The sequence below is a fragment of the Cucurbita pepo genome, chromosome 20 (assembly GCF_057944985.1).
Source record: "Cucurbita pepo subsp. pepo isolate OVF chromosome 20, ASM5794498v1, whole genome shotgun sequence".
Taxonomy (NCBI): Eukaryota; Viridiplantae; Streptophyta; class Magnoliopsida; order Cucurbitales; family Cucurbitaceae; genus Cucurbita; species Cucurbita pepo.
In genome coordinates this window covers 1,925,284-1,935,519 of record NC_141817.1, presented here as the reverse complement: position 1 = coordinate 1,935,519, position 10,236 = coordinate 1,925,284, and the positions used below count along the sequence as shown (strand labels likewise).

Here is a 10,236-nt window from a genome sequence, read left to right as displayed (position 1 = left end):
ACTATTTTACACCGCAACTTCATAAGCAAACCATATGGTAGTTCTTACAGAACTTCATATACACATTATTAATGATACTCACTCACTCACTCACTCATAACCATTAACGAAATAGTCAAATATTACACAGTGCGTGGAATTGGGACAAGACTGAGAGGATGTTTCATGAACACTGAGAGCCCATGTTCTTCAGTCATATCCAATGGCTCCCCGGCCGGCAGCTTCCAATCAAACCAATAAAGAAGATTAGCCAACACAGATTCAAAAGCAGCCAACCCAAACGACATTCCAATGCACTTCCTTCTTCCACTCCCAAATGGAACGAACTCAAAGTCTTGGCCTTTGAAATCAACAGAGTTTGGTTCCATGAATCTCTCTGGGATGAACTCATTTGGGTTTTCCCAGCTTTTGGGGTCTCTTTGAATTGCCCAAGCATTGACCCAAACGCTAGTTTTTGGTGGAATTTCGTAGCCTTCAAGGTTCACAGTTCCCATTGTCTGTCGGGGCACCAACAGAGGAACTGGTGGGTGGAGTCTTAGAGACTCTTTTATAACACACTGCATGTACTTCATCTTTTGAATGTCTTCCGCTTCAATCTTTGGTTTTTTTCCCGTTACTGTCCTGACCTCTTCTTGAACCTTTTTCATGGCTGTTGGGTTTCTCATCAGCTCAGCCATTGCCCATTCCAAACCTGTTGCTGTCGTGTCGGTTCCTCCAACAAACATATCCTGCAATTTGACACCACTTGACAAATTATTACGAAAATCATAAACTACAACCCCTCAAACTCACCGCTAGCAAATATTGTCCTCTTTAAACTTTTCCTTTCAAACTTCCCCTTAAGATTTTAAAACGCGTCTACTAAGAAAAAAATTTCACATCCTTATAAGAAATGTTTCGTTCCACTACTATGAGATCCCACATCAGTTGGAGAGAGAAACGAAACATTTCTTATAAGAGTGTGGAAACCCTTTCCTAGCGGACACGTTTTAAAACTTTGAGGGGAAGCTCAAAAGAAAAAGCCCAAAAAAAACAATATCAGCTAATTGTGGGCTTGAGTTATTACAGAACACCTCAACACCTCTAGAATTCGGTGTCTCTAAGAGTGTGTGGCTATGTAATAGAGAGAAAGAGAGAGGAACCAGTATTGTCCTCTTTTGACTCCCCTCGATGTTTTAAAACGCGTCATACTAGAGAATAGTTACCACACCCTTATAAGAAATGTTTCGTTCACATCCCTTATCATGAGATCTCATATTAATGGGAGAGATGGACGAAACATTCTTATAATGATGTGGAATCCTTTCTTTGGAGACACGTTTTAAAATTTTGAGGAAAAACCTTAATCGTGAGCTTGAATTGTTACGACAATGGCTATGCAAGAGAGGGAGAGGGATAGGAGATGTAAGAGAGGGAGAGGAGAGGAACAAAACCAGTAAAATTGCTTTGTAATCGTTCATAGAGAAACGATAATCAAGAGTATCCCGTTGTTGCAATTGCAGAATGATATCAACAAAATCCATCTCCCCAGATCGATCACTGTTCTTCATCTTCTCTCTATGTTCATCAATAACTCTATCAAACAGCCCATCCAACGCTTCAAAAGTGTTCTTGAGTTCCCGATTGAACCCCCTCACCGCATCAACCCATCCAAGCCAAGGCAACGCATCACCAACACAAAACGCCGACAACAACACCATAACCTTCCTCGTCACATCTCCAAACCCACTCCCATTCTCAAATTTCTCTCCCAAAACGCATCTCGACACAATATTATTCGAAGTTGACATCAAAAGCTGATTAAGATTCACCCCTGAATCTCCAAAGCCACAACCTTTACGAATCTTCTTCACAAGCTCACCAACTTCCTCATCTCTCACATATTGAAAAGACTCGACTCTTTTGGCACTCAAAAGCTCCAAAACACAGAGCTTTCTAGCTTGTCTCCATTGCTCTCCATAGGAAGCAAAGGCCACATCACGGCATCCATAGATTAAGGATTGTGCAGCTCTGTTTTGGTATCTGTTTGAGAAGATGGTGTCATGGGACTTCATGACTTCTCTAGCTAGCTTTGCGGATGAGACGACGAGGGTTGGGGTTTGGCCGAGCTTGAGGAGCATGAGAGGGCCATATTTGTCTGACAGAGATGCCACTGAGCGGTGTGGGAGGCTGCCTAGCTGGTGGAGGTTGCCAATTATTGGAAGCTGTGGTGGTGATGGTGGTAAGGCTTTGGTGCTTTTGGTGGAGAAGAGTTTGAGTGAAAGTAGGAAGAGGAAGAGGAAGAGGAAGAGGAAGAGAGGAAGAGGAGCTTGAGTGATTTGTTGCAGAAGTTGATGAACATTTTTGTGGGATATTGGATCCATTGATTCTCTATAGGGTATGGTACTACCCCTATGCTATATTTATAATGGCGGGAGGGAGACAAAAACGTTATCTCGATCGTGTAGTTTTATATCTGTTTGATCTCTCAACTTTCAACTCTATCTGATGCGTATGTTTAAGGACATTCCGGTACCTTTAAAGTTCATTGACCTATTAAACATAAACCTTTAGGATCTATTAGATTCAAAACCTGACCTGTTGCATATCGTTATCAGCCTCACGGTTTTAAAATGTGTCTACTAGGTTCCACACCCTTATAAGGAATGTTTCATTTCCTCCTCCAACCAATGGGAGATCTCACAATTCACCTATTGGGAGCCAGCGTTCTTGTTGGCACATCGTCTAGTGTTTGGCTTTTGATACCATCACATCTTGTTGGTAAACGATCTTTTTGGCTTGTTACATATCATCATCAGCCTCACAGTTTTAAAACGTGTCTATTAGAAGGAGTGCTTTGTTTTCCACTCTAGCTTAGGTGGGATCTCACAGTCCACTCCTTGAAGGGTAAATGTCCTCGTTAGCACCCCGCTTGGTGTTTGGCTTTTGATACAATTTGTAATGGTCCAAGCAAACCACGAGTAGATATTGTTCGTTTTGACTCGTTACGTATCATCATCGGCCTCACTTTATAAATTTTATTTTGAGAAAAAAAAAGATATGGATGTTGTAAGTTATCTAAATGAGAAAGATAAATCATGATCTTAGTTCATTGCATGATTGTTCAAAAGGGGGAAAAATGAATTGTATTTATATATGATAATGGGGGCATCGGTGGAGATGAGGCGGCGAGGACAGCAGAGAGATTAGGCCGATTCATTTCCCAACTCCGGCGGCGCCACCGCATGCTAAATAATCCAAATTTTTACCCATACATCGCGATAAGTGTGTCATTTTCTAATTTATATGGTAACTTTGGAACCAATAAATCTACTAAGTTTGGGGTAAAAATGGATTGATGGGTAAATTTTTTTTTTTTTTTTTTTTTTTCATTTTAGTTAATAACGTGAAGTAAATATTTATGAGCAAAACTATAACGTCTCAGGTTCAAGATTCAAATTTTAAATTTGGAACTTGATTGTCCCGACATTCTCCTATTTTTCTTGTGACATGATCGCATTACTTTCTCTTAGCTTCTAAGGGTGAAGACTATCTCTACTCACTAATACAAGCTTTTTTTTTTTTTTTTTTTTTTTGTATGTTTTCTCGTCGCTCACATGTATTCAAGAAAAATTTATATGGTGTCACCCAACATAGAATTGTTTAAAGTAAAGCACGTTTAATCATGGAGTTCATGTGATTGGGTTATCGAAAAGAAGATGCATCTTATTGATATAGGTTGTGACTTTCGATTCTTTTAAGTTTTTCTTAACTGTCCTATCTTCATAATTCCTCTCATTGGAATATGGTCCTAGTTCATTCATGTACCTCTTCTTTACTCGAGTATCACATATCTTATGTTTAGGTTAAGCTTTTCAATGTGAAACTATATTCCAACTAAATAAACATTTTAAACGGTAGAAATTCGAACATCTAACTTTTTTTGTTGCAAATATATGACATTTGTTTTAAGATAGTAGAGTTTGGTGCTAAAATTTTAAAGCATTTTGTTTTTATTCACGACTCGATTGAAACCTCTCATGTAATCCTCACCTCTCATGTTTAGATGGAGATTATAACGTCTTAATTATTTCACCAAACCTATACTTTATTTGTTAAGAATGGCCATAAATATATAGATTTACGAGGGAATGATTTGCTGGTTATGGAAGATAAGACAAAGAGAATGGGTTTTAATTTGTTGAATGAAAGCGATCAAATTCATTGTTTTGGAAGGTAACTTATTAGAGAACCCAACTGATGCTTTCGAGGCGTATACTTCATTCAAAAAATGGATAATCTTTCCACAATTTCAATTTCATGTAATGTTCTTTAAATGCTAAAAGACACCAAATAATTCACACCTTACCAGGAAAACACTATCATTAACACTCAAATTTCTCAATTACTCTGATATTCTAACAATAAAATAAGAATTCTTTAAATTTTTTTAAAAAGATTTTGTCGGTGCTATAAAGCTCTATAGTTGGATCCACATTTACTTCCAAACCGCTCTATAGTTGGATCCACATTTACTTCCAAACACTAAGTGAGTCAAACAAGCTAGCTCTATAGTTGGATCCACATTTACTTCCAAACACTAAGTGAGTCAAACAAGCTAAAGTTAATTTGTATTCAATTTATACCGATCCTTATCGACAAATGTCTCTTCTTTTACTCACAAAGCTTATCCGGGAGATGTCTTTTATTTGCATTCGCCCTTTGGATATTTGCATTCACACCCTTGGAGATGTCTTTTATTTGCATTCGCCCTTTGGATATTTGCATTCACACCCTTTGGAAAGAATCGCTAAATCAAGTTTTGGAATCCGAGAGATGTCTTTTATTTGCATTCGCCGCCCTTTGGAATCCGAGAGATGTCTTTTATTTGCATTCGCCGCCCTTTGGAATCCGAGAGATGTCTTTTATTTGCATTCGCCGCCCTTTGGAAAGAATCGCTAAATTATTTGCATTCGCCCTTTAGATATTTGCATTCACGCCCTTTGGAAAGAATCGCTTCCGAGAGATGTCTTTTATTTGCATTTGCAGCCCTTTGGAAAGAATCGCTAAATTATTTGTGTTTGCCCTTTAGATATTTGCATTCACGCCCTTTCACTAAATCAGTATAGAAATTCAGTAGAAATTATATTCAGTTAGAGACCCATGTTAGTAGAACTTATAAAAGATAGTAGAATTGATGGTAATGTTGTATATCAGTGGAGATCCAAGTAGGTCAAATAAAAACAAGAATGTTGCTTTGAAGTGAAATATTTAATATCTTCTCACCAAGGGAGCTAATTGGTTACCAAGTCGCATGGTTAAGAACATAAAAACCTCTAAATAGACAAAATTGCAAATATGAGCAAGCCTTTATGAACAGTACTTTCTATACAAAATTAACAATTTCATGCGTATAAGTTTCTATTAACGTTTCTAGGATACATTTTCACGATAGTAACTCATAAAAATTAATAACATCATCACCCTATAATATTATGTATCACAATTCCAATAGTTTTTTATGATAATCTTGAAGAAATGGACAGCAAATGTCATAAAATGTTAGTGTATATTCTTCTAAACAAGTTAAAACATTAGTAATCAACTGAACTGCAATTAAGCACAAATAGTGCTTGCATTGCAAGCCTCTGATAGGAGTAAGCGTATCTATTTACAACATCACGGCAAAATACTCGGTCTCTTAGAGCCATACAAAGGCACATCACGATCATCGATCAACAGATACGCAGCTGTACAGTTGCATGAAGACGTTGTGAGTGTTTAAAAAGAAACCCAAATACCAGTTGGTTAATTAAACACAGCACAGCTACTATCTCCTCAAGGGATCCCTTGTAAAGAAGGGGTGCCTTAGGGCTTCACGAGCCGTTAGTCTATGCGTGGGATCATATCGAAGCAACCCTTGCACGAGATGAATCAATTCCCCAGCAGAATGGTCCACATGCTGCATTATCAAGTTCTGCATTCGATTTCACAAGATAATTAGTCTAAAGTTGCGACAAGAAGGCTCAGTCCAATCAAACCGATAAGCCACTACTAAAAATACAAACCGGTAAACGAAGCAGCTTTTGAACGGCCTTGATACTATCCCTCGAAGTAGCACCTTCCGGCCAATCTAATCTACCTCTTCTTACGTATTTTTCAGCATGCCGACTATGGACACATTCAAACAAACAAAATAATCAGAATTTTGCTTCTTCACTACTTAAAACCAAGAAAATAAAAGATAAGAAATAACTCACTCTACTCGTTTCAGCATCTCTTGCGGCAATGGACCAAGCACCCGCTCCATCATAGCCAAGTGCTCCAAGTTCTCATGAGTTTGAAACAGTGCTTCACCCTAAAAATTATTTCGTATTGAAAATTCAATTACACAATACAACACTTGGATGAATAAACAAAAGAAGAATATATTGAAATAGACAAATTACAAGACAAAAGAAGCACATACCGAGCACAGTTCGACAAGGATACAACCAACACTCCATATATCACAAGGAAAACTCCATCCAATACCTAAACGATAAACGTGGTTAAGTCATGCCACGCAACACAAATCAGAACAATCGAAAAGTGAACTATGAAACATGATCAAAATTCCTTACCAAGAATAACCTCTGGAGCTCTATAATGCCGGGTTGATACAATGTAATTCTGATCTTGACGATCATAAGTGGTGCTGCCAAAATCAATCACCTTAATAGAACTTGACTTGGGCACTCTTTTGAAGTTGGAACTATCCCTTGGTGATCGAGAAAAATTCTGACACAAGTATAAATAATGAGTAACAAGAACATCATTTAGCTAGTAATTGGTCTTTCACAATAAGAACCACCAGAAATACAGATTACAAACAAGATCCAGAACAAGCTATAAGTACCTTGTAGTCATGTACTTTCATATAATCTGCAGAGACCAACAGTATGTTCTCTGGCTTCAAGTCAGTATGTATCATTCGTAGATCATGCATGACTGCAGTTCAAGGGTCAAAGAAATTATTAGGATACAAGACACAAAATAAAAGGAGACCGACTCATCATACCATTTAAATGAAATTACAAAAATGGAACATGAAGCGGATGCAAATAATCATTTTAGCTTAAAGAAATCTGTGGAGTTAATGTTTTGTGACACACAAAAGGACAATAAGAATGGGAAAAGAAAGGACTTGGTTCAATAAAATACTACACACATGCTACACATTCCAACAGTTGTCTGCCAATGTCACGAACTAGGTCAATGGGAAAGGAGCGATAATTGTTTTTCCGTAGAAAATCGTATAAGCTTGGCCCAAGCTTCTCAAACACCTGTTGACACCATTTAAGTTCACCCACAAATTTTAACTCCCCATATTTGGTGAATCGGGGAAATTAATCCATGATAAAACAGCCTTATACTTACAATACAAATATGGTTACGATAGTCAAACCAGTTCCGTATTTGAACACAACTGCAAGGAATAGAGCAATTTAACCATAGCCACAAAGATGACAAAAGCCACAGAGTGACAACAATGGCATAAAGGAGAGACAGACTCACCGGTTGCCACCTTTATCATGCTTTCCAAGCTGTTGCAACACTTCAATTTCTATCATAGCTGCATCACGATATTTCCTGATTCCGCGCACAATTTTTATTGCAACCATTTCCTTTCTTTCTCTGTCCCAGCATTCCAACACCTGTCCAAAAGTACCTTCTCCCATTTTACTGTGTATTTTATCTGCCACAGAAGAAAAAGAATTGACAGAGTAAGAAAATAGATATTTCCCAAAATCTAACCAACCTTTAACCATCCTAAACAAGTAATGATTATGAAAATAAAAACATAACTTATGTCTGAATGTTCAGTTCAAAAATAAATAAACATGGGTGATCATGATGGATATTATTTTAAATACAATTTATGGGAGTAAGAAAAAATTGAGGAAATATCCAACATTAAAAATGAGATGAGGAACTAAATTATAAGAGAAAATTTCTACAGTGATCAATTTTGATAGCGCATAAAAATTTGTTTAATCATAGTCAAGTGTAATTACAGCGAGAAGTTAAATTTTCTCCAAGCGCAAACATGTAATGTCCATCTTTGTCATCTTCTCGCCAGGGGGGAGAACCATTTCGTGCCACTCCCTTAACAAATAGTGGATTAGAAGAATGATCTGAAGGTGCTCTTGAAGATGCAAAGCTTGGCATATTCGCAATCTCTTGTCCACAACAAATTCCTACCTGAGCCTACACACAGTCACCCATTCATGTAAAAGTTTGCCCTTCCTAAACCTAATATCCTCACCCAAAGTCTTCATTTTGTACAACACAAAAGAAATTATAAGATTTTGTTGGAACAATGAAAAAAGAAATACATATAAGCCAGATGCATGGTAGACAGACACGGATGAGGTAGAAAATAAAGGGAGACACCTAAGTAAAACAAATCGTGGAATGGATCAACAACAGATAATCAATAAGAAGAGGCAATTCGGAATTAACCATCCATCTGAATAAAGAACAATACTTACCTGATCTTCTTTTGAGCTTACAAATAAAATAAAAATACGTTAACACAACAGATCAGTAAATAAACTTCAAGAAAATAACCTCGACTCATAGAACCTATCAAGAATACTGAATGAAAAAAAAATTTTAAAAAAAACGTAAATCAACCAAGGTAAATCTAATAACAAAAAGATTATACCTCGGTGCGCGACACTAAAACATACCTAATCAAAGAAAAACCCAGCAGATGTAGCTCTACAAAACCAAAATCAACATAAAAATCAGATCTGAAAGAGAGGATCGGAGATTATACCTTAGCGGCCTCGGGGACAACGTCCCAGCCCAAGCGAGCCCTCTTTCGGGGCCTGCGATCGAGATGTGTGTGAGGAAACTCGATCATGCGCTCCATCTCCATGATCTCGCACAACGAAGCAGAGCCTTGAAAAGAAGAAGAGAATTGAAGAACCAGATTTCCGGGGGCTTTGAAGAGGGAGATGAGAAGAAATATTCTTCCGCAGAAAGAAATTTGTGGAATGGAATCGAAACGCAACCCTAATTTTAACCTAACAACGAAGCATATGGAGGATGAGAGGAAATCCAACCGTCCACGTTGCGGAGAAGAAACCGTAGATTTTGAGAGAATCTCTTTTCCCAAACTCGGTCAATGATTTTAATAACCAATCCAGGGTTAATCCTAACCATGGTTCAGTTAGCTTTTCTTTTTTGTGTTCAAAAGTATATGCTTCACGGAATAGGATAAGATACCAATTTTCTAGAAAAAAATATACAAATTAAATTTTAAAAAATAAAATCTTCAATTACTTACGTGGGCCTAGTTCTGGGCCTTTGACTGGGAATATTATTGGGCCTAATTTCTCTATAATGGGCTTTGTTTGGTTCCAAGCATGGGCCTTTTTCAGAAAAAGTAGGATTCTTGCTAGCCAGCTGGCTGTCCACGGGTGAGGACGTAAAAGACTTTTCACTCTCCTAAATCTAATAATATTTAATAAGTAAAAAAATAATATGAAATAAAATTTCTAAAAAGTTAAATTTTAATAATACTTAAAATATATATATATAAAATAAATATTTCTTCATTTAGGAACATTTAAATACAATTCCACCGAAAATTCGGGGCAGATTCTTATCGGGCTCTTGTCCAGTAGGTTAAATGAACATATCCACCACAGCTGATACACAATACGGTAACAAAATAATGATATTAATTATATGAATGAACTTTGTCATATGAGGAAGATATGTTACTCGATTCTTTCCAAATGTTGCTAACCTAATAATGGGAATAATAACGATCGATTTCTGAGTTTAATGACATTTCCAAACAAAGGTTAGGGAATTCATTAGTTTTACCCTATAAATTCCCGCTATGTACCTATGATTTTTGTCAAACATGAAGAACATGTCTTCTTCCACTCCAATTCTGATGACTTTTACTCTTGGTTTGTTGTCTCTTTTCAGCCTCTCAATGTTAGTCAGAGCAAACGAGAGCTTTGCCCATAATATTTGCAACAAGCTTCAATTTAACGGAGTCTCAAAGCTGTGCATTTTCGAGGTTGATTCGGATCATCGTGAAGATTTGAAGTCAAGTATGATAGGTCTTCTAACCATCTTCGTGAATCACAGTATTCGTAATTTCAACGACAATATCGTGTTTCTTAAAAGAGAGATCAATTCCGGAGGGTTTGTTGGTGAAAAAAGAGACATGTTTGAAACATGTTTGGATAA

At 37.1% G+C, this 10,236-nt stretch overlaps 2 protein-coding genes across 4 annotated transcripts; both read right to left on the bottom strand.

Annotated features, from left to right (window-relative positions):
• Positions 1-18: 18 nt before the first annotated feature.
• Positions 19-2,363, bottom strand: LOC111783392 (phenylacetaldehyde oxime monooxygenase CYP71AN24). Its single transcript, XM_023664322.2, has 2 exons — positions 1,434-2,363; positions 19-728 (listed from the first exon to the last, which is right to left on the bottom strand). Exons 1-2 carry the CDS (start codon positions 2,361-2,363, stop codon positions 123-125), a joined length of 1,536 nt encoding a protein of 511 aa, XP_023520090.2. The 3' UTR covers positions 19-122.
• Positions 2,364-5,509: 3,146 nt separating this feature from the next.
• Positions 5,510-9,044, bottom strand: LOC111782807 (serine/threonine-protein kinase AFC2). Of its 3 annotated transcripts, XM_023663606.2 has the most exons (11): positions 8,804-9,044; positions 8,037-8,229; positions 7,537-7,717; positions 7,399-7,447; positions 7,190-7,304; positions 6,878-6,969; positions 6,603-6,759; positions 6,449-6,513; positions 6,240-6,337; positions 6,048-6,150; positions 5,510-5,956 (listed from the first exon to the last, which is right to left on the bottom strand). In XM_023663606.2, the coding sequence occupies exons 1-11, from the start codon at positions 8,903-8,905 to the stop codon at positions 5,810-5,812; spliced, it is 1,302 nt and encodes a 433-aa protein (XP_023519374.1). In that variant the 5' UTR covers positions 8,906-9,044; the 3' UTR covers positions 5,510-5,809. The 3 variants fall into 3 exon arrangements, with proteins under 3 accessions (XP_023519374.1, XP_023519375.1, XP_023519376.1); XM_023663607.2 differs by lacking the exon at positions 8,037-8,229 and having other exon boundaries at positions 8,804-9,019; XM_023663608.2 differs by lacking the exons at positions 7,190-7,304; positions 7,399-7,447; positions 8,037-8,229; positions 8,804-9,044 and having other exon boundaries at positions 7,537-7,703.
• Between the last annotated feature and the right edge of the window lie 1,192 nt (positions 9,045-10,236).